Here is a 22,576-nt window from a genome sequence, read left to right on the forward strand (position 1 = left end):
TTTGATATATCAGTATTTATATGGTAGGTTATACAATCATACAAGTGAATGCAACATAAGCAATATATTATATAATCTATTAAAAAAGACAATGAATATTTTACAGAAATATAATATCTACTCATGTTTATTTTCATCAATGAAACCAATGATTAACCCTTTGAATGCCTTGAATTTGCCTCTCCCAGATTCTCCAGTGCTCCGGTGCTTTTTATTTACATACTTAAACATCCAAATGAGCATCCTGATCAAGGTCATTTTGGCTGGGGATGATACTGAAGCAAATGAAGGCAATGCTTTGCTTTTAATGCAAATATTGAGATATGAACAGGGCACCATATTTTACCTTCTTTACCATTTTCATTTCAAATCAGTGTGAGAGCAGCACAAAGCCATATGGACGTGTGATAGATGTGTTCGTGAGAGAGGAAAGAGACTCTGATAAATGCCTTTGTGTTTGACAATTCAGTGAAACAGAACTTTAACATCACTTCTACTAAAGTGGAACTGTGTCCAAAAATGATCACATCTTTTTTTAAGGACTCCCACAGAGGCTTACTTTTCATAATCCTTTACATAACTCTGAAGGCTGTCAGGACATGTAACACCAAAGAACTTGAGACTTTTAAAGAGCCCAACTTTTCCAAAGCACACATATATGCAAATTGTACACTGACATTAATATCTCACATTAAATATTATCTTTTGATTTGTCCTTATTGTACATATCTTGATTCATTCATTGTCAAAACAAAACGCACACAAACGAACACGTGATCAAGCTCAGACTCAGTGTTTTCAAGTCCAGTCTTTGAGATCCCAGAGTCCTGAACTAAGTAAGTCCTGGCGTGTCTTCGAAGGATTTTCTCTCACCATCCGAACACGTCTCTAGATAAAAAGAGGGAATCATTTCAGAACCTAAATCATTTTGTGTCTGTGTCATTGTCTGTGTGTTTGTGGTTACCTTCATCTCCTTGCTGCTTTTTCGGTGTTTTCACTGGCGGCTTAATCCAAGTCAGTTTCAGTTCGCTCATTCCCTGCTGAGCAAACGCCAAACGCAGCTGCAGAAGGAGAAGATCGTGTCCAAATAAGTTTCACCTGACACCTGCTACCTTGTGTGATTCACTAAAGGTATCTTGTGTTTGTATGTGCATCAGAAGTGTGTGTGATATACTGTATGTGGGACTTTCATGATCTATATCTGGACAGCAGTAACATGCATCGTGTTGGATTCTGAAGTGCTGATTTGTCAGATTCTATTTAAGTTAAAAAAAAATCAGGTAGTGTTGGTTTGAATTAGATAACAAATGTTAATCACAAACACTTTACCTGCTGCTTTAACTCTGCAGCGAGGGCTGGATTTTCCAAGTTTGCACTGGACTGGAACTTCAGATGTAGCGTAGTTTTCCTGGCTTTGTTAACTACACAAACAACAAACAGAAATGATTCGCAGGTATTCCCTACAAATGTAGAAATAAATAATGCCAAAGTTTCTGCTTTATGCTGGTTTGCTTCTTCTTGTATTTGAAAGGAAACTCACTGTCTTTGGATAATCGAATGAGACGGATGTTTACGTGATACTGCAATGTTTTTAACCCTAGAACACTATCGACGGGTGATTTTCACCCGAGCAAACACTTTTACATGATTTTCACTATGTTGCGTTTGTCTGAGTGTCATGGGCCCCTGGGTAGCTTCAGCATCGTCTTTGACGTCTTTGGAAGCGTGGGTGGCAGTAGCTCAGTCCATAGGGACTTGGCTTGGGAACCGAAGGGTTGCCTGTTCCAGTATGGACGAAGTTTGGCAAGTGGACTGGTGGCTGGAGAGGTGCTGGTTCACTTACCTGGGCACTGCAGAGGTGCCCTTGAGCAAGGCACCGAACCCCCAACTGCTCGGGGTGTGCTGGTTGATGGCAGTATCCTTACTCTGACATCTCTCCCTAAGCATGTGTGGCAGTAGCTCAGTCCATAGGGACTTGGCTTGGGAACCGAAGGGTTGCCTGTTCCAGTATGGACGAAGTTTGGCAAGTGGACTGGTGGCTGAAGAGGTGCTGGTTCACTTACCTGGGCACTGCAGAGGTGCCCTTGAGCGAGGCACCGGGTTGCAGTAGCTCAGTCCATAGGGACTTGGCTTGGGAACCGTAGGGTTGCCTGTTCCAGTATGGACATGGGTGGCAGTAGCTCAGTCCATAGGGACTTGGCTTGGGAACCGAAGGGTTGCCTGTTCCAGTATGGACGAAGTTTGGCAAGTGGACTGGTGGCTGGAGAGGTGCTGGTTCACTTACCTGGGCACTGCAGAGGTGCCCTTGAGCAAGGCACCGAACCCCCAACTGCTCGGGGTGCGCTGGTTGATGGTAGTATCCTTACTCTGACATCTCTCCCTAAGCATGTTCACTGTATGTGTGTGCATTGTATGCATATACCAAAAAAACTGTATGTGTAGCATGTCGAAATAGCACAATTGAAAAAATTCAATTTCCCCCCTGGGGATCAATAAAGTACCTTTCTTTCTTTCCCTATTCCAAAACCTGCTTTTTCCTACAGTCACATGTTCGCCTGTTTGGGTGATTTTCACCCTCTTTTGTTTCTCTCTCTCCTGCAGCTGTTTGTGTCAAAGAGACTGTGCCTTCACCAGGGAAGTCTCAAATGTCCCAGGAATGGGTGGACCGAACACAAAGTTTCCAGTTTCATCCTAATTTTTTTTTTAGGAACTTTTGGTCCTGAATTCCAAATTTTTCTGTAATTTTGGAGCATTTTTATAGGGTCCCCCCATGATACATTTCTTTAATTTTGTTAGATATGGCACAGTTTAAAATAAAAGAACACTACCCTTATTTGTCATTAATTGTCATATTTTGATGACAAGTCCTTGTTATTGGGTATATTATATCAGGTAAAAAAACACCCAGCTGACAATCTCTGTTTACCTCTGTTAAAATAATAAGAAAAGCAACTGATGAGGAGATGAATCCTTGGTTGTGTTCCTATTTCAAGCCTGTGATGGTATTAGATTGTTTGGTTGTTAGCATGTGTAGCATAGCATCGCAGCCTTAATCCTTAAAGATTAAGTCTCAAATCAAAGGTGTCAGAGGACTGCCCTCACTGTTAAAACATGAACAACTTTTTTTATTTTTGTCATTTCAGGGCTAACTCTACATTTAATCAGACCAATACATCATCCAAGCACATCTGAATTATGCTATCTCAGCATTAAAGTAAAGGAAATGTGCTGGTGATTCATACCTCCGTAGCAAAGGAAAGGTAAAGCTGTCTCGCATGCTTCATCAGTCCAGGTCCCATCACTCAACCCTACAGCTGCACAGCTGGTGTCTTCCTGGTTGTCAGGTTGTCCAGTTTTCCAGTTTTCAAATTCGACGTTTCCTTCTGCTTCTGACCAGTACCAGAGATCAGACTTGGAGAGGCCAATCCACACATCTGTTAACCCTTCCAGCACTTGTTCAACGTCTCTATTATTTTTTTCATGGATGTAGGCCAGTGTTGAGCCTCGATGTTCACAGTCAGCTTTGGCCTCGTGCCATGTCATATTATTCGTGGAAACGTTATAACTCTCTCCTGGTGAGATGAAGACAATGAAAAGGTGAACGATACAGTTACACAGGTTTTTAATGTGCTTTATGCTTTTGCATAACAGGTATAATAAATATCACAAACAAAAAGCAAGCATTAACATAACCATGTAGGTGAGTGTGCCGGTTCACATGGATTCATGCAGACTGCAAACAAATAACAGAACTGTTATTTACATAGAAGTCAACGCAGAAGTATAAATCAGGCCAGGGGTTGTTGTTGTTAGTTGCACCACATCATGAGCTAAGTGGGGTACACGCTACAAGATAAAACTCCAAGGTTACATTAATCCTGGTCTCATCTGTTGGCTACTGGATTTTTTAACTGTTAGACCACAACGGGTCAGGGTCAATGGTGTTTTATCAGATGTTCTTTTATCATCCACCGGTTCACCTCAGGGTTGTGTTTTATCTCCGCTTTTATTTGTTTTATACACAAACAATTGTCAGAGTAAACATGCAGGACACCACATTGTCAAGTTTGCCGATGATTCTGTGATCGTATCCCTGCTCAACAATAGCAACCCGGACCATGGCCCTGTGGTGGCAGAATTTACAAATTGGTGCAATAATTCTTTTCTGAGGATAAATTCTGGGAAGACAAAGGAGCTCGTCATTGATTTTAAGAAGACCCCCACTGCCTTTTCTCCTGTTTTTATTGATGATGCGGAAGTGGACATTGTGAACAAGCACAAATATCTTGGCACTTTTATCGACGACAAACTGACATTTGAGCACCAGGTCGACGCTGTCTGTAAAAAAGCCCACCAAAGAATGTACTTTTATCGGAAGCTCAGGGGTTTTAATTTCGACACGACTTTTATGAAGATGTTTTATTCCTGTTTTATTGAATCGCTTTTAACCTTTTCAATGGTGTCTTGGGGTGGGTCAACGAGTCTAAAAAACAAAAACAGACTGCAGGCCATAGTCAAGATATGCAGCAGGGTTGCGGGCACACCCCTGCCTGACATGTCAAGCCTCCACCGAGCCAGGACCCTCAGCAAGGCCTGGTCCATCGTGGCTGACGCCATACCATCCCCTTTTTCTTGAATTTCGCCGGCTTCCCTCAGGCCGAAGATTCGCGATGCCGAATAGCAGGACGAATAGGAAGAGGAACTCTTTTGTACCGACAGCAGCTAGTCTGCTTAACAATGCCGCATTACTGTTGTTTCCATGTTGTTACTGTTGTTGTTGTTACCGTTTGAATGTTTTGATGTTGGTGTTGTACTGTTTTGTTTGTTTGTGTCACCGCTGACTGAAAGACAAATTGCCCCCCGGGGATAATAAAGACACCTTGAACCTTGAACCTTGAAGGTCGAGGACAGCCAAGACTGCCCTTTTCACATGGAATGAAACGGTAGCCAATCAGAAAGCAAGCTGACTGAAGAAGAAAGCAAACACAGCCATGGCAACAAAAGTACGCACAAAGCATGAAGTTGGATGAACTACAGCACTGGTGGACACACTTGTTGATTTGAGTGTCCTGTGAAGCATATCACAATCAAACTGACAAGGAGAGAAGTGAAAGAGAATTGGCCTCTGCAATCAATGTATCATGTCGCTAAGCAGCTAGCAACATTAACATTGTGTTTACATTAATGTCACATTTGACCATGAAGACTGCAAAAAAAAATGTATGCCATCCGCAGTTTTGACAGTCAGCACTCTAAACTACAGTCTACTAAACTACAGTCATTTTGGCTACTACCAACCTTCAGAACAGATATGACTTTTCTTCACAGAGCAGCTGTCATCAGCCCAGGTTCCATCCGCATCCATGAACACACAGAACTCATCACCCTTGTCGTTGTCTGGTTGGCCTTCTCTCCATTTGGAAAAACTAAATGGTAACCCTCCCTCCCAGGTCCAGTCTGTCCTGTTCTTGAACAGCCCTATCCAGGCCTTTCCCGTGTATCCCCAGGTCTGAGTCTCCATCGCTTTGGTTACATTTTCACTGCTAAGGATTTGGGCGAGGTCAGTGTATTCGTTGGCACAGTAGATGAAAGCATCTTCCCAGTTCATCTCCTGTGAGACAAAGTAGTAGATGTTTTGTTGGGGAGTGGAGGGAACGCAGAAACCTGAGGAAAGAAACAAACACAGAGGTTAAACTGAATTAAAGAATACAATTGAACACTATGTATTTATGACAGCTAATGTTGAGGTCAGACTACACATTCTAAGCATGGTTGTAGCCCGATCGGACAGATTAGGGCGTCTAAACCCGTTGGACACGAAAATCAATCATTTCATCCCATGTAGTGTTCATAGTGGATGATATCAGGGCGACGTCCTGACAGAAAGTCTAGTAAGTTTGATTTTTCTTCTGCCTTCCATGCAGTGTTTTGCCCATAGACTGTATAAAAAAAGGACATAGTATCTGTGACATCACCTATCTGTTCCTGAGCGCTGTTTAGTCAGTGGGTGCCACATTGGAAATGCTGAACACAACCAAACTTCGTCCAAGCTACTGTGAGGTATAGAGGTGGACCTTTAGCCTTTTCGCTAACAGCTACAGAGTGCCCACCTGTCAATCATTTCAGCCATGTCCTTATTTGGACAAAACTCTTAATTTTAATATCTTCAAAAATACGTAGTTATGGAGCCCTGGTGGCCTAGCAGTCTAAGCACCCCACATAGAGAGGTAGAGAGGCTTCAGTCCTCGTCGCAGGGCTCTCTATTCCCCACATTTCCTGTCTCTCTTCAGCTGTCCTATCAAACAAAGGCAAAAAGCCCAAAAATCTTAACTTAAAAGAAATATACATATATACTTAGTTATAAAAAAATTCACCCCATACAGTGCGTGCTGATAACGACATTAGCTACCCAGACCCAAAATGTTTTAGCGACTCTTTTTCGAAAAAGCGACTAGGGACAAATCTAGGGACTTTTTCTGGTGTTAATGGAGACTTTTGGAGACTGACGGGAAAGCATGTATTGTTCTTACACTACTCAACAAGCAGAGGATGCTGCTGTGAGTCCCTCCTAGCTGCATTCAGAGCAGGAGGCATTCACCCCTCTGCATCCTGACTGCAAATGTATCATGCATGTACGAAGACACCGCTGGCTGATCCCACCTACTGTCTCTTTTTGGTCCATTTAGATAGTTAATGTAGATTGTAGACAATAAACATGTTGAAAATGTTATGGTTGAAATTTTACTCTGATTTGTTGTAGGCTCCTAAGTGTAGCTATAAACATATTTAGGGTGTTTTTTAACCTCTTTTTGTCTCTCCCTCAACGTTACACGTTTCTCCTAAAGCGTCCATTACAATTTAAATTATACAAATTAAATAATGACATCATTCAAGATCAAACATAGGAGGTCTAGACCACTCTATGTCAAATTATGAACAGAGACCCAACTTCAAGACAGAGTAAGACTCGGTCTGACCCCACCTTAATCCATCATGAGCATTGCACATCGCAGTATTTAGCTAGTTACAGTGGCAAGGATAAACCTTGAGCAGAACCAGACTCATGTTAGACAGCCATCATGCCTCGACCGAGTTGGGTCTGGAAAGAGGGATAGAGGAGAATAAGAGAGAGAGGTGATAGTGATGAGACGAGTAGTAGAAGCTGTTGCCGCTGGAGTCCAGCAAGTCCTTATCAAGAGGATGCCTACGGCAGCTCAGAGGGACCTACGAGACAATGGAGCTCAGGGACTCCAGAAAGGTCTATGGTTAGTAACTTTCAATGGGACAGGGAGAGTTAAAGTAAGTGATGAGGGGGTTGGGGGGAAGGGGTTGAGCTAGGATCCCAGTGTGTCAGTGCACGAGTTCCCCCGGCAGTCTAAGCCTATAGCAGCATAACTAAAAGCTGGTCCAAGCCTGATCCAGCTCTAACTATAAGCTTTATCAAAAAGGAAAGTTTTAAGCCTACTCTTAAAAGTGGAGAGGGTGTCTGCCTCCCGGACCCTCAGTCTTAATGAGAGCAGAGAGTGTGAAAGTCACAAGCTCTGGCATTTCTGTGCGTTTATGATTTGTCTCACCTGTGAACAGGAGCACCACAAACCCAGTGTTTTCCATGTTGACTCTGAAGAACTGGGGATGAAAGAAAATTACAACGCTGAATTAAAACTGACACATTTCAAAATGAAATCAGAAACTTTACATACTGAATAAGACTTCACATACTGAGTCTTTTAGGCTGTTTCCATTTAAGTTGAATGTATTCTTTTTGTCTGATACTAATATTCATGACAGATGAACATGAGTCATACACACACATAGTTTATTTTGACTGCTGAAGACACTTTTACCACAAAGAGGAACGACTGATTCTGTTCAAAGTGTCAGAATAAACCTAATGATGCTGCTTTTTCCTCTCTGGCTGCAAAACTTGAAGTTCTGACACAAAGATTAAAAATATATTGTACCCTGTGAAACTGTTAAATCAGACCCTTCAATATTTATTTTTTGTATTAATCAGTTTCTTCTCCTTCTCTTTTTATTCTTATTGAATATTTGTCTGAGAAGAAGTGTGCACTTATTAGACAAGTCTAAATATGCATGCCCTCAGATTAAAAACACACTTTTAGGTCAGCTTTGTATTCTTTGTTAAAATGTTGCCAAGCTGCCTAAAACAAAACATTTTACTGTGTTTCAGACGTTTAAGCATTATTTAATTATTTGTTCATTAAATCACATTGCTCCAATATTAGAAAAAGTTTGTTCTTTGATTACACTCAAAAACTCAAGATGCTGCGTATTTCTTTCCACTTACCAGTCTCTACATCTCCTCAGTCTTCAGACGTGAACAGCTGTCCTCCCTCTGCAGGGTCTGACTGCTGCTGCTGCTATTTGAGGAGGTTTTTAAGTGATAATGCAAATCCACACAGTATGGTCCACAGCTGAATGATCACTTTGAATGAGACATACTGGATAAATGAACCGTGAGACGACCTCGCTTCGAAAACAAAAACTGGACGACAGTCAGGGTATTAACTTTAATGAAGTCTTCTAACATTTATATTAGATTGTTTGCAGATTATACTCCTGACATTAAGAGTGTCTTACCTATATAAGTGTGCATTTAATCGGTTATTCAATGCTTTATTGTATTCTAACTAAATCACAGTTAAAAAAATACCTTTAGGTTTAAATTCATTAACAAATGTCTTATTCAGACACAGCTCCTCTTCGTTCAGAGCTACTAGAAGAAAAATGATTTACTCACTTTTTGATGCGATTTACAATAAAAAAATTGTGAAATTCAAATTTTATCATGAAATCTTAATTCAAGAGTCTAGTGATCCCAAGAAATGATCAACAAGGACCTCATGTTTGAAGAAAAAATTGTATGATTGATGACGATTAATACCACACTCATAGTTTCACTAAGGCAGTAAAGCTGGCACCTAAACTAAACAAAAGTATAAACTCAACACTTTTGTTTTTGCTCCCATTTTTCATGAGCTGGACACAAAGATCTAAGACTTATTCTACACTAAAGGCCTTTTTCTCTCAAATATTGTTCACAAATGTGTCTAAATGTGTGTTAGTGAGCACTTCTCCTTTGTCAAGATAACCCATCCACCTCACAGGTGTGGCATATCAAGATGTTGATTAGACAGCATGATTACTGCACAGGTGTGCCTTAGGCTGGCCACAATTAATTGAACAATTTAACATTGTAATTGCATGTTCAAAATTCCGCTATTTTGCATTTTTAACTTAACATTAATGATGTAGAGAAAATCTAACTAGTGTCTTGAACTGGGCATCAATTATTATTTTTTATTCTTTATTGAAAAGGGAAAGAACTAATCGAGATTAAAATGTTCTTTTTCAGGAGTGTCCTGGCCGAGATAAGCAGCAGCACACTTCACAGTTTCACACAGAGCAGCCACACACATAAACACAATACAAGACATCTTGAGGACAACTAAATACACGTCTTTACAGAATAAAACAGTAATGTGAGTGTTCAAAATTAACCAGCATCTTAAGTACATCACCTGCAGCCCAGTGTGTTCACCTCCAGCTCATCCAGCATCACCATAAAACCACCCAGTGAGACAAGTCCACCCAGCTTCAGCTCTTTCTGCAATTTGTTCTATGCAGGGGGATTTTTTTGCCCATCTCAGTTCTGACCTTTTGCACAGATAGCAAGAAAAGATCCTAGGATTGAAGAGTGTTAGTCCCTGTGCTCTTTTGCTGGATGAAGGTGAGAAGGTATGAAGGAAGGAGATTTAAGATAGACTTATAAATGTACTGCATGATCTTGACTCTTATTATTCAAGTAAATGATGCACCAGGGACTGAAACCGAGGCGTAAATGTCGGAGACAGCCTCAAAATGCATATACTTTGCACTTCAGGGTTTGTTTCTTTTTCTTTTTAAGAATAAAAAGAGTCAATTTGCAAAAAAAAATAACTCACTTTTGAAAAATTTAAAAAATGTTTCAAAAAACACATTTTTTCTATCACTAGCTTTTCAATAAACTGAGGTTGGGAGGCTTTGATTAAGTCAAAATGACTTTACTAATCAGAGGTATCTTGAAAATGTAACTTTATTAGGAATCTGTATCAAAAAGAAATATGTTTTTGCAAATGAACACTCCTGCATAATAAGAAATATGTAAACTATACATTCTAACTTTTGAACCCAATCAATGAAAAGTTGCAAAAGACATACAAAAAGTACAATCTAAGTGATGTTTCAATGAAATGTGTAAAAAAAAAAAACTTTGAAGCAACAAATGCAAAATCTGACATCCACAGAATCTGTGTTTCTATGTAAGAGTTGTGTCATGGATTATCAGTGTCAGCGTTCAGTTTCAACAAGACAACATTTTCTTTGTATTCAAATCTCTTCAGATGTTTCCTTCAGGTCATTTTTTGGTCCTGGAACTTGATCTCAGAGAAGTAACAAACCTCTGATAGTTTGCATTAAGTGCTTTCTAGATGATTCATTGAAATCCAACCAACCACACCAAGTCAACAAGCACTCGGGTCTGATGATGTATGAAACGAAGCGTTTAAAGACAAAGTAAACAAACATCTTCAGCCTCTTGTTATGTGTACTAAATGTGGTCAGAATTATTACAGAGTTATCTGCAAACACTTGGACCCCTCTCATCAGGTCTGGGCTGTTTTGGCACCACACCTTAGCAGCAGACCCTTTAAGGTGTCAATGAGGACTTCATGGATAGGACCTTTCCAGCACATCCAACAGATACTCACCATGATTGAGATCTAAGGAATTTGGAGGCTGAGTGAACACCTTGAAACGGTTGTTGTGTTCACGCAGGCCGTCCTCTTCCATTTCTTTGTTGTCCAGTTCTGAAACGCTGTACAATGATGGTTTATATACTGTATTTGTCATGATGTCAAATGTCACATTTCAACCACTCATAACAAAACATCAATTCTCTACAACTTTCTGTGACAAGGTGAACCTTATAAGATGCTCAGTTCATAAATATGAGTTCACAGATATGACATGCACTAATCAATATGCATTGATTTAACTCAATAGATACTTTACCTCCAGTTTATTTCAACTGTATTTCATGAGAGTTGTCAGAGGTCATTTTAGTATGAATGTATTTATTCTTATTTAATATTAAATAAACTGCCTCTGACAGCAGTTTTAAAATAAAGTACAAACAATAAGTGTGAAAAACCTTTAACATTTGATACAGTCTTTGTATCACACAAAGCAGTCAAGTATCACTTCAGTATATTTCCACTCACATGCGTTTCTCTGGAAACAAAGATGACTGTCATTTACTGACTTCCTCAGTATTCTGAGAGAATTTACATTTAGTGATTTGCATTTGGAGAACTTTGAATAAAAATATGATCTGTTCTTTAAAAACAATGAAAGTACTGCAAGACAACATTTGATGTGTTTTTAAGTTATCTGAGCACTGTGAGGCTTAATTTCTATCCCCGGCTGTTAAAAGTTAATCCAGATACAAATACAAATTATGCATGTGTACTTGGGTAAAGCTAGGTAAGCTAACAAATTATATCAACAAAAACCTTGGCATTCTCTGATCAGGACTTGTGTTTTGAGCAGCAGGTGAAGTGAGGTGCACAGTCTGGATTTTAACAGCCCAGAAATAAAGCAAACATCAAGTTGGCTGAAGATCTAGAAAAACACCTTCACACTTTGACTTCTGCAATTCTCTATACGTACATCAGCTTCAATTGATAATCTATCCTCTGCCTTCAGATGGTTCAAATGCAGCAGCTTGGCTTTCAACTATAAGCAGCAAATGTTTCCACTTCACCCCAATTTAAACATTGCTGTTTATTTTAGGGAGATTTTAGGACTCATTTAAAGCACAACATGGACAGCCCACTCTGTTTCTGAGCTTGAGGAGGCAGATGAGGAAAGCTGTGTGTGTTGGAACTCTATTTGATAAACCTGATTTTATTTTATAGAGTGATTAATAAGTTCATGGTGCATGTAAACACATCATTTGTTTATTATTAAGCTGTTATTTGATTTTTGAAGTAGTTACCACCTTGGAGGTCAGTTCACTAGCCAGGACAAAGCCACACAACGATATAAATTCGAACATTTAATGAATTAGTAGTGGGTAGTGTGGCCCAACAGAAGGAGACTCAGTATGGGGGTTCTGTCTCAGCGTTATCCTGCCGGAGCTGATCTTGACCCAGGTTGTACCTGGAAGCGGACAAGGTCATAGAAGAAGCAAGCACAAGTTGAGTAGGAGAGGATAAGGAAAAGGGTTAAGTGCAGTAGAGTAAGGTGAGGGAGGGTGGGTTGAAGAATCACAGACAAGCAGTTGGAGTAGGCTGGCTATGTTTAAGTAGGCTTGTCAGGAAATTGAGGGTGTGGTTTAGGCATGGTCCTGCTCCTGAATTTAAGTTAACACCTTAACTTAATTTGTCTTATGTTGAATTAAGAGGACAATAATGCCATGTGAAGTCCAGACTGTCAACTGCATTTTGAAAAGTAGTCAAAATAAAGTTACAGTGTGGCCAAAAGCACAGGTGGAGAGAGGCTGGAGCTCTGAGGTGGACTGCGCACATGAAGAGCAGGGACAAACTGGCAGCATGGGACAGATGAAGCAGGGTTCTTAATAAACAGCTGCTGATGAGGGTGAAATGAGGCGCAGGTGTGGTCACCAGGAAGCCACGCCCACCCTCTTAATACACGGGTTGAAAAATGAACAGTGCACCAAAACACAAGTGTAAATATTTCCTAAACATCACAAGGAATCACCTTTTAGATTTGCTGTATTATATATATTTTTTTAATAATTAAATATGTTCAGTGAAGTTGATTTGAAATGCATGAAGAGTTACTGTGAATTTGCTCTGTATTGTAGGCGACCCATGGATCACTGAACTTAAGTACACTGAAGAAAAATATAAACGCAACACTTTTGTTTTTGTGCCCATTTTTCATGAGCTGAACTCACCGGACATGTCACCCATTGAGCATGTTTGGGATGCTCTGGGTCAGCGTTTCCTGCAGATATCCAGCAACTTGGCACAGCCATTGAAGAGGAGTGGACCAACAATCCCAATCAACAACCTGATCAACTCTATGCGAAGGAGATGTGTTGCACTGCCTGAGGCAAATGGTGGTCACACCAGATACTGAGTAGTATTCTGTATTTGTACATATCTTAAATTTCTAAATTTGTATTCTATCTTTATTTATCTATTTTATTTTTACTTATTACCAAACCAAGCCAGAAACCAATTACAAAGTCAGCCTACTATCACCTTAAGAATATATCAAGGATTAAAGGACTTATGTCTCAACAGGATGCAGAAAAACTCATCCATGCATTTATCTTTAGCAGACTAGACGACTGTAACGGGGTCTTTACAGGACTCCCTAAAAAAAGTCCAGCAGACGGCTGCAGCTCATACAGAATGCTGCTGCTCGAGTCCTAACAAGGACCAAAAAAGTAGACCACATCACTCCAGTTCTTAGATCTCTACACTGGCTTCCTGTCTGTCAGAGAATAGACTTTAAAATCCTGCTGATGGTTTATAAAGCACTGAATGGTTTAGGTTCAAAATACATTGCTGATCTGCTGCTACTGTATGAACCACCTCGACCTCTGAGGTCATCAGGTACTGGTCTGCTTTCAGTCCCTAGAGTCAGAAGGAAACATGGTGAAGCAGCGTTTAGTCATTATGCTCCACATATCTGGAACACACTCCCTGAAAGCTGCAGGTCTGCTCCAACTCTCACCTCTTTTAAATCAAAGACTAAGACTTTTTTATTTGCTACTGCCTTCCTATCTTTGCTCATTTTAACTCACTTTAAATTTTAATGTAATTTTTAATATGTTTCTAATTTCCTTTTCTTTTCTGTTTAATTATATTCGTCTTTTTAATTGTGCTCTTTTATGCTTGTCTAAATGTCTCCAATGCTTTTAATGTTTTAATGTAAAGCACACTGAGTTGCCCTCGTGTGTGAAATGTGCTATACAAATAAAGCTGCCTTGCCTTGCCTTGCCTATTGAAACGTGTTCCTGATTGTACTTATGTCTGGGTTGCTGCAACAACCGAATTTCCCCCTGGGGATCAATAAAGTAATATCTTATCTTATCAAAAACCAAGAGTGGCAGACTGGCTCTGAATGCTGTTGGTAAATAGCTCCACCTTGTGGTGACAAACAGCCACTGCAACTCTTCTGTGTATATTTGTTGGTTCATTCATTCAAAGCACTTAGATAAGAAAAGACAAACTCCAGAGTTAACTTCATTTGTATTTATTTTTTCTATATCATATTTATATTCTATGTCATCAGATATTTATATATTTATAGATATTTATATAGTTATGTACAAGTGGCAGTGCTGCCAGACAAGAAATATTTCAACACAAATGGATAACAAAAGAACAAATGTCATATTCAGTGCTATGCTGAAAGCACACAAAGTTTGATAATAAAAAACAAAGTCTTAAAAACTGGAAAGTGGGCAAACAGCACGGTGTGACTAAGTTTTACATGTAGCCTTGACATGACGCGGTGTCACACCCTTTTGCAGGTTTTGTGTTACTTGGTTTTTCTGCTCCAGAACATGTGCAAATGCAGTGTTGCGGAAAAATGGCGTCATCAACTCCCCCAGAAATCACCAGGCAGTGTACAGGCAGTGTAAAAAAAAACCAAAAGCTTTAAATAAAAAGAAAACATGAAACACTTTCTACATGCTGAAAACCACAGACTGATGCTTTCTGAGGCAAGGGGAGAAGATCCAAGTAAGAATTATTTGCATTAAGTACAGCCATGCATTAGCAGCGATCGTCACACATTCAGAGATACATTTCTGATAGCTTGCCTTCTCTGTCAAAATATTGGACCAAACAAACATGCGGTGTGTGTTTCATAACGTCTCTCACATTCACCCGCTCATCAGACAATACACTTTGGAATTAAATGGCTTGTGGATTGACTTAATGGTTTCTACTCTAAGTTCTCCTAAAGCCAGTTAAGTGCTCTTGTTTCATTCACCAAACAGAAAGAAGCGCCGTCAAACTTCGCCACACTCAGAAGCTCTCACACACTCGCACTTGCGTGTGTTTGTGTGCAACAAGCGTAAGCTATCTCTTCTATAAATACAGTACGTTTTTTATTCTTCTCTCCTCAGACCCCCACGCGGTCTACTTAACAAAAATAGATAAAAAATCACTTTTAATACATTCTAGAAACTGACACACAAACGAGGGTTGGTCGAAGAAGAACAAGGTGGGGCAGTAAGAGGCAGGTCCTGGTGGAGGTGGAGGTGGAGGGGCAGCGATGGGTGCCCACTCAGGAAGCTTTCATGGGTGCACTTTGAAGGAGAGCAGTTCTTCTGAGTGCATGTTGTTGAGTGAACGCAGCTCGGGAAGTTTGAGTAGCAGTTTGGTGAAGGTGGTGGACGACTCCTCTCCGTGGTTCTGCATCACAAGGTTTCGCAGAGCACGGATCAGTTGGTCCTGCAGGGCCTCCACTGAGTTCAAGTCCTTCATCCCTGAGCGGTCTGAGCCAGAGAAAGAGAAGGGAAGAGAAAGGAGAGGGTTAATTTAAGAGGACAGAAAACAAACTCTGGTTTCAAATGTAGCAATCAGATATTTGGTGCTCCTAGGTTTGTGAAATATTAAAGTGTCAGTCTTCTTACCGGCTGAGACGAGCACCACGGCCGTGAAGAGGCTCATTTCGTCTGAGTCGAGCCGCAGAGCAGCTAGCTTTTCGCTGAACTCGCACATGGAGTTGAGCAGCTCGCCTGCGCCCAGAGATCGTAACATGTCAAGGCTGTAGCGTTTGCCGCTCAGGAAAGTCACCGTCCGCTCAACCATGTTGAAAAGAGAGGCGAATCGGACCATCAGCACCTGAGAGGAGGAAAGGAAGAACAGGTTTAGTTGATTTGTTTGAGTTTTTGAAGATTCTGTGATAAAGCAAAACACAGCTAGGAGTAATCTGAAAGGAATCATCTACATGGTGAGTGTCTCTGCTTCCCTCAGGAGGAGGTTATGTTGAACTGTCTCACTCCTAATAATCAGAATTTATGAAGTCTTTCATTTCAAGTCCAACTGTTGTCAGAGTAAATATTAGTCAGCACACAGAGCTGACAGTGTTTCCTGTTCAGGAGCGCCTGTGTTTGAAGAGGCCGCCATGTTTGACTTCTAAACTAGCACAGAATAACACAGGGTGGGGCGTTTATGTGTCTGCCTGTTTGCTCTCTTACCTCGAAAGTTCCAGCTTTCAGCAGGCTGACTTGGTCGTGCTCAGAGAGGTCACGGAAGCCTGGGATCCTCTTGGCGAAGTCGACCACTTCCCGCACGGCGGGGGTGAAGCTCATGGAGAACTCCTCCCAGATCTCTTGGCTGGGTTTTCGGGGGTCCACGTAGGGTGTTGTGTTCATGGGACAGACCTGGAAACACATGAAGACAGAGGGTCAATAAGAGAAGACGATCGGACTTTGATTGTGAACAGTTTTTAAAATGATGTCAATTTAAAAGGATGGAAGAATCTACTCACCAAGTGTGCTCTGTGTGCTTGTCCGCTGTAACCACTTGAGGCAGATTGTGTGTTGAATTGGCTGTGTTCTGATGGTTCACAGCTAGGGGCGCTGTTGAGCTGCTGCTGCTGCTGAGGCTGCTGCTGCTGCTGCTGGTAAACTCCTCTCTCCTCCCTGTAAGCAGTGTTGGTGACGCGTTGGCTGTTACTGTATGAACAGTGCTGGAAACCAGCTGGGCCGTTGTTCCAGCTGTTCCAGCTCTCCCGCTGCTGCTCCTCCATGCGGTTGTCGCATCCTGTTTCCAGGGCGACAGGCGAGGGCGAGGCCTGGTCCTGCCTCGGTGACCTCTCCTGTTTATACGTGAAAGAATCTTGGTGCTGCCTGGTCACCACAGCCTCGTCCTCGCCGCTGTCTGACGAGCAGGAGGAGGCGGAGCTGGAGTTGGTGTCCATTGAAACGACGGACTCGGAGTCCTGGGGGCACTGAGGGGAGGACGGGTTGGAGCATGAGGGGGAATCGGAAGCAGAGGAGGAGGAGGAAGAGGAGGGCGAGGAGCTGGAGTCTCCGCTGGTCATTGCCTCCATGGGCAGCGATGGGCTCTGGTGGCCGTGCAGCATGCCGTGCAGCTGGCTATTATTACTCATCATGTTGTTCATGGCGTTCTGCATCTCCAGCAGCATCCTCTGCTTCTCCCGCTTTGGGATGCGTCCAAATCTGACAGCTGAGGGAAGACATCATGCCTGTTAGCTTTTATCAAGAGCATTTATGTTCACACAACAAGCAACAAGTGCTTTCTTATTCCACTGTGTAGAAATAAATCATGCAGTTGAAGTAAATGTGCTGCTCACCATCTCTGGACATCCCAACAGCCAGACACTTCTTGAAGCGACACTGCTGGCAGCGGTTCCTGTTGATCCTCATGATGGTGCAGTTCTCCATCTTAAGACACTTCTTGTACTGGATGTTCTGCTGGATACTTCTCCGGAAGAAGCCCTGAGAAACCACAAGAGAGGCGTTTTCTAGTCATGCTTTGATGTTTTTTGACTCATGTTTTCCTTTTTTTCCAGGAAATAGGAAATAAACAAACTCAAGTAGGGAACAGGAACTTGTCTCACCTTGCAACCCTCACAGGCATGGACGCCATAGTGGAAGCCCGAGGCCACATCACCGCACACTTTGCACAACAGCACCATACCGTTGATTTCTGCAAAAGACAAAGATTGACAGTGAGTCAAGGTGCACCAGATCACACACTCTTAAACTCTCAGTGGCAGCGCTCTGGTGTTTTCACTTACTTGTGATGCTGCTCTTGGCGGATGTGGAGGAGCGACCTGCCTTCTCCACGCCGTGTCCACGCTTGGCTGGAGGACAGATATCCACCACCATGCCCACGGCCCTGCTAGGCAACGAGGGACGGGAAGGGGTGGGTGATGTTGACAGGTAGCCGCTGCTGGGGCTGGTGCTCATACAGGACTCTGGGCTGGAGGCGGAGCCAGAGGAAATATAGGCTATGACTCCTCCTGTGGAGAGGGAGAGACGGTGACGGGTTAAGATGAGCATATTATGGAGTATTCACACTTTATTTAGGTCTTAAAAGAGTGGGTACTGGGCTCATTTTCAGGCTTTGTACTCCTGATCCCACCACTCTAGAATCCTCCTCCACTGTTGCCATGCTATAAAGTCAGTTTTCTCTGTTTAAAATGACAAATTGTGAAGTGTTTGATTTATCATGCTCGTTTAAGGAGCTTCACCAATAGAAATAGAGTTGATAGAAGTTGTTAAAGTGTCACAAAGCTGTGTAAAAAACTCTGCTGGCCAAATAAACCCTCTTTACAGTACAGCAGGTACAGGTGCCTCTGACACGCCTATACATGTGTTTCTTGGTTGGTTTATTCTCTTCTGAGATTGACCTGCTTTATCACCCTGATTGCCTCCTGGTTGGATAACATGTTACATAACATGACTGGGACTCTAGGAGAGTGTGCTCTGCTGACTGGTGACTAGACAGGGTCACTGAAGCACTGGAGCAACATAACAATTGTAGGAACAAAAGAATGCAAAAAGGGAAAACATCCAGCTTTTGGTTATGTAATTATATGTTTAGCAAGAGAGCACTTCCAGTTACCGTTTGCAAAAGAACTTTGATTTAAAGTTTGCCAGATAGGACAAATTAAGTTATAAATGCATTTCTGAGTGATGGTCATATATTGCCTTTGAGTGTAACTGCCCTTGAGCAAGGCACCAGGCTATAACTCTGTGTGTTTTAACTAACTGTTGTTTGCTTGTGTTGTCTATTCCTTGTGTGCATCTGTTGCTCAGTCTATAAGTTACTTCATGTGGACTGTCACTGTCTGATGCTGCACTGTTAAATATTGTCCTGTTGTGTCTTCCTTAACATTTCCTTAATGCTGCTTCCTGATTGTCTTGCTCCATGTATTTTATGTCCTTGGCCACTTTCTCAAAGACTGTCATGTCTTCTCCTTATGTTGCTGTAAGTCATTTTTAATTGTATGTTGCTATTTGTACTTTTCTTTTCTTTCCTTTGGGCCTCTGGGTGTTTTTAAAAGTAAACTAAAGACTTGCCTTTTTAATCTCGCTTTGAATTTGGAGTCATTTATTTTTAGCCCTGGACTGCATTATTATTGTATTATTTTTTAGTATTTGTATTATTATTTTAATCATTAGTATTTTAATCATTATTATTTTAATCATTGCTTTCACATTTATTTATCTTATTTAGTTATTTATCTATTTATTTATTTCTTGTGTTCATCTGATATTGTTAACAGTACCTTATTTTTAACTTTTTTTCCCCACTATTACTTATTTTATTATTTAAACTGTATTTATTTAATTTTTAAGTATTTTATTTATAATCATGCCTTTTATAATTTTACCATTGCTGTTGTTTTCTGTCTATTCTTTGAGCTGCATGTTTTTATGTATGAAAGGTGCTTTATAAATAAAGTTGAGTTGAGTTTGGTAATTCTAGCATATTGACAGAAGTATTAATGAAAAATAAATAAATAAATAAAAATAAACTGCTCCGGTGTCAGTGTGACCCTAAATGTGTTGAAGTAGGCCAGCCAGCTTTTATAACAAAAAAACAATTTTTTTTTGTTAAAAATAAAATATTTGATTTTTTAAAGTCCTTTTTGAAAAATTTGTTTGAAGTTTTTTTTCATAATAAAGTCTAAAATAAACTCCTAAATTTAAAGGCTGGATCAGATGATTACCTAACCCCAATCATGACTGTTCTCTTTCACGACCCACCCACACGTGGACCTGTCATGTATTTCTGTGAAAGCGAGGCGAGAGGAGGAGGGAACAGATCTGGGTCAATGTGTGTTGTCTCCCCGCGTCTCACGTGTAACATGCGGGGCAGCCTCACGTCGGGAGAGCTGTGTACAGTGGATTATGCAATGATCTACGTCACGGGCCGCTCTTAGCCAATCAGAGAAGAGCTCGACTGAAGCGTGCGGGAGGAAAGGAACGCCCCCTCGACCAATCAGGGAAGTGTTCCTGAATGCGTGTACACAAACCCGCACATGGCTAACTACGCTGTCCATGTGAGAGGGGAAGATAAACACGGGCTGTTGTGTCAAATGTACAGAGCTGGCACTCCTAACCTCGATTTAAAACACGGAAACAAGACTGGAACAATGTTTTTAAAACAATATGAACACTACAAAACTCACTGACACCTTTTAAGAACACTTTTTAACACATTTAGGACACAAATATGCTGCATACCAGCAAGAAAGACAAATCTAGGGCACCATTCATTACTGGTCTGACCTCCCTACACAGAGACTTTCTATTCAACATGATGCAGACAGCAAATCTAACCACATACTACATAAAATAATTAACATTTCGAAGACTATTTAATTACTTTTGTTGGTTTTCACTCACATTTGTAACATTAATAGCAAAATAAGTAATTTGATTTAACATTGCTGTATGTGTCGAATACATTGTGTCGCTTAGCTGATTCAGAAAATGACATTTTAAGGGAGCTCCCTCAGCCCCACATTAAGTGACACAATGTATTTTTCTTGCTTTTGGAAACATTGGAACAAATTCCCTTTTTATGCTTTGATGAAAATTAATGTTGTCATATGTTCTTTTTTATTTCTTGCTGGACATGTATTTGATTTATTTCTAGTATTATATATATTACTCTTGTGCTGATATGGACCTATGGGTCAGAAATAAAGTATATGTATGAATAGATTTCTAATACAGTTACATTTTTAAGCTAGTAAGTAGTAATGTCATTTTGACTTAGACTTCAAAAACATGTTTTTGAAACATTAATTTACATTTTCAAAAGTGAGTTGTCTGTTTTTGCAAATTAACTCTTCAAATATAAAATTACATTTGTACATCAGTGCAGCAAAAGTGTCTGCAGAGTGCATGCATTTATATCATATAGACTACATTATAACTTCAATTATTGTCCTCTTACCAGGTTTGGCTGTCCCAAGTTCCTCAGGCATCTTTGCTCGAGGAAAAAAAAGTCTCCAAAAAACTGATCTTCAACAATAAATTCAACTCTTAGTCACGACGTCTGCCACCTTCACGAACCCACTCAGCAACACTGACTCAATGCAGAGACAGATCCGACTCTCATAATAAGCTTCAGTCAGGGAATAATGTGCAGGATGCAGAGGAACAGGTTTTTGAAGGTACGTCTGGTTTCAGAGAACTCCCCTTGGTTGTGTGACTGCGGGTTGGTCAGGAGGACAAAATGTTCGTGGGCTTTACACCATGTGACCCACTTCGCCACGCCTCTCCGCCCGTCCGCTCGAGCCACTTTAACCCAGTGACACACTTTTAGGACAGCGGAGGGGCGGAGCTTAAAGTGCGTGTTCTCAACGTAACAGTGGGCTGGGAACGCGGCAGTCACGTTGCAGAGCACAACTGTGGGCAGGGAGGTACGGCCCTGCCGCGTGCGCTCATGTCCCGTCGGTGGACAAACGAGTCATCGAGTGTTTTTCAGCCAAGCGCGTGTTTCCTTTTTTTCTCTCCTCTTTTTCCAGTGGCAAGATAACAAGCTGCAGCAGGGCATGCAGACCTTTAAGTACACACGTGTAGAAAGCAAAGCCTGCTGCTGCAGAAGAATAAGAACTCACGAAGAACATTTACTTCATAATAATTTCCATCCTCTGGTGATTTCACTTCTTTCCTTTCACTTCTGCACTACACTCCCACTGATTCATTTTAGTACTCTGCTTCTTTAAAAGGAAAAACATATGTGGATCATTTCACATTTATACACATGCACTATAGGTGTGTGTTAACATATAATGAATGATAAGGTAAGATATACTTTATTTGTCCCCCATTAGGAGAAATTCTTTTTTTACAACAGCTTACAACATGGGACAGGGAAATACAACAATGTACTAACATAGTTAAAAAAATATAATAACAATAGTAATAATAGCAATGACAAGGGTAAAATAAAATAAGATAAAATAAAACAAAATATAATATAATAAAACAAAATAAAACAGAATAGAATATAATAAAATAGAATAGAATAGAATAAAACAAAACAAAATAAAATAAAATAGAATAGAATAGAATAAAAAGAAAATAGAATATGGCAACTATTACAGACACAGTTGTGCTCATAAGTTTACATACCCTGGCAGAATTTGTGTTTTCTTCTGCCATTTTTCAGAATATGAATGATAAGAGAAAAAAATGTTTTCACTCATGGTTAGTGGTTGGGGGAAGCAAAATTTTTATCAAACAACTGTGTTTACTCTTTGTATATCATAAAGACAACAGAAACTACCCAAGAAACCATACATTCTGCCAGGGTATGTAAACTTATGAGCACAACTGTATATGCACACTATGTACACTTCTATCTGATAAATAGATGAGGTAAGTTAAAATTGCACCAGGTTATTTAAAAACAAACATACACAGTATGAAGAACAGTGCGATTCAGATGGATACAGTAGTTATTTGTGAATGTGCCAAGTCACATAGTAACTTCCATGTAGTGGAATGAAAGATGACAACAGAAATTATCAT

General features: G+C 40.7%; 2 protein-coding genes across 3 annotated transcripts; both read right to left on the minus strand.

The window, feature by feature from the left end:
• LOC117823005 (macrophage mannose receptor 1-like) lies at positions 1–8,596 on the minus strand. 2 transcript variants are annotated; one of them, XM_034698024.1, is made up of 7 exons: positions 8,309–8,596; positions 7,598–7,626; positions 5,299–5,611; positions 3,243–3,572; positions 1,330–1,421; positions 965–1,061; positions 1–888 (listed from the first exon to the last, which is right to left on the minus strand). In XM_034698024.1, exons 3-7 carry the CDS (start codon positions 5,606–5,608, stop codon positions 833–835), a joined length of 885 nt encoding a protein of 294 aa, XP_034553915.1. In that variant the 5' UTR covers positions 5,609–5,611; positions 7,598–7,626; positions 8,309–8,596; the 3' UTR covers positions 1–832. The 2 variants fall into 2 exon arrangements, with proteins under 2 accessions (XP_034553915.1, XP_034553914.1); XM_034698023.1 differs by having other exon boundaries at positions 5,299–5,664; positions 7,575–7,626; positions 8,309–8,593.
• A 6,082-nt stretch (positions 8,597–14,678) lies between these two features.
• nr1d2a (nuclear receptor subfamily 1, group D, member 2a) lies at positions 14,679–21,318 on the minus strand. The gene is made up of 8 exons (XM_034698361.1): positions 20,994–21,318; positions 17,818–18,042; positions 17,638–17,726; positions 17,371–17,515; positions 16,543–17,243; positions 16,250–16,435; positions 15,683–15,893; positions 14,679–15,544 (listed from the first exon to the last, which is right to left on the minus strand). The coding sequence occupies exons 1-8, from the start codon at positions 21,022–21,024 to the stop codon at positions 15,345–15,347; spliced, it is 1,788 nt and encodes a 595-aa protein (XP_034554252.1). The 5' UTR covers positions 21,025–21,318; the 3' UTR covers positions 14,679–15,344.
• Between the last annotated feature and the right edge of the window lie 1,258 nt (positions 21,319–22,576).

Source organism: Notolabrus celidotus, chromosome 12 (assembly GCF_009762535.1).
Source record: "Notolabrus celidotus isolate fNotCel1 chromosome 12, fNotCel1.pri, whole genome shotgun sequence".
Lineage (NCBI taxonomy): Eukaryota > Metazoa > Chordata > Actinopteri > Labriformes > Labridae > Notolabrus > Notolabrus celidotus.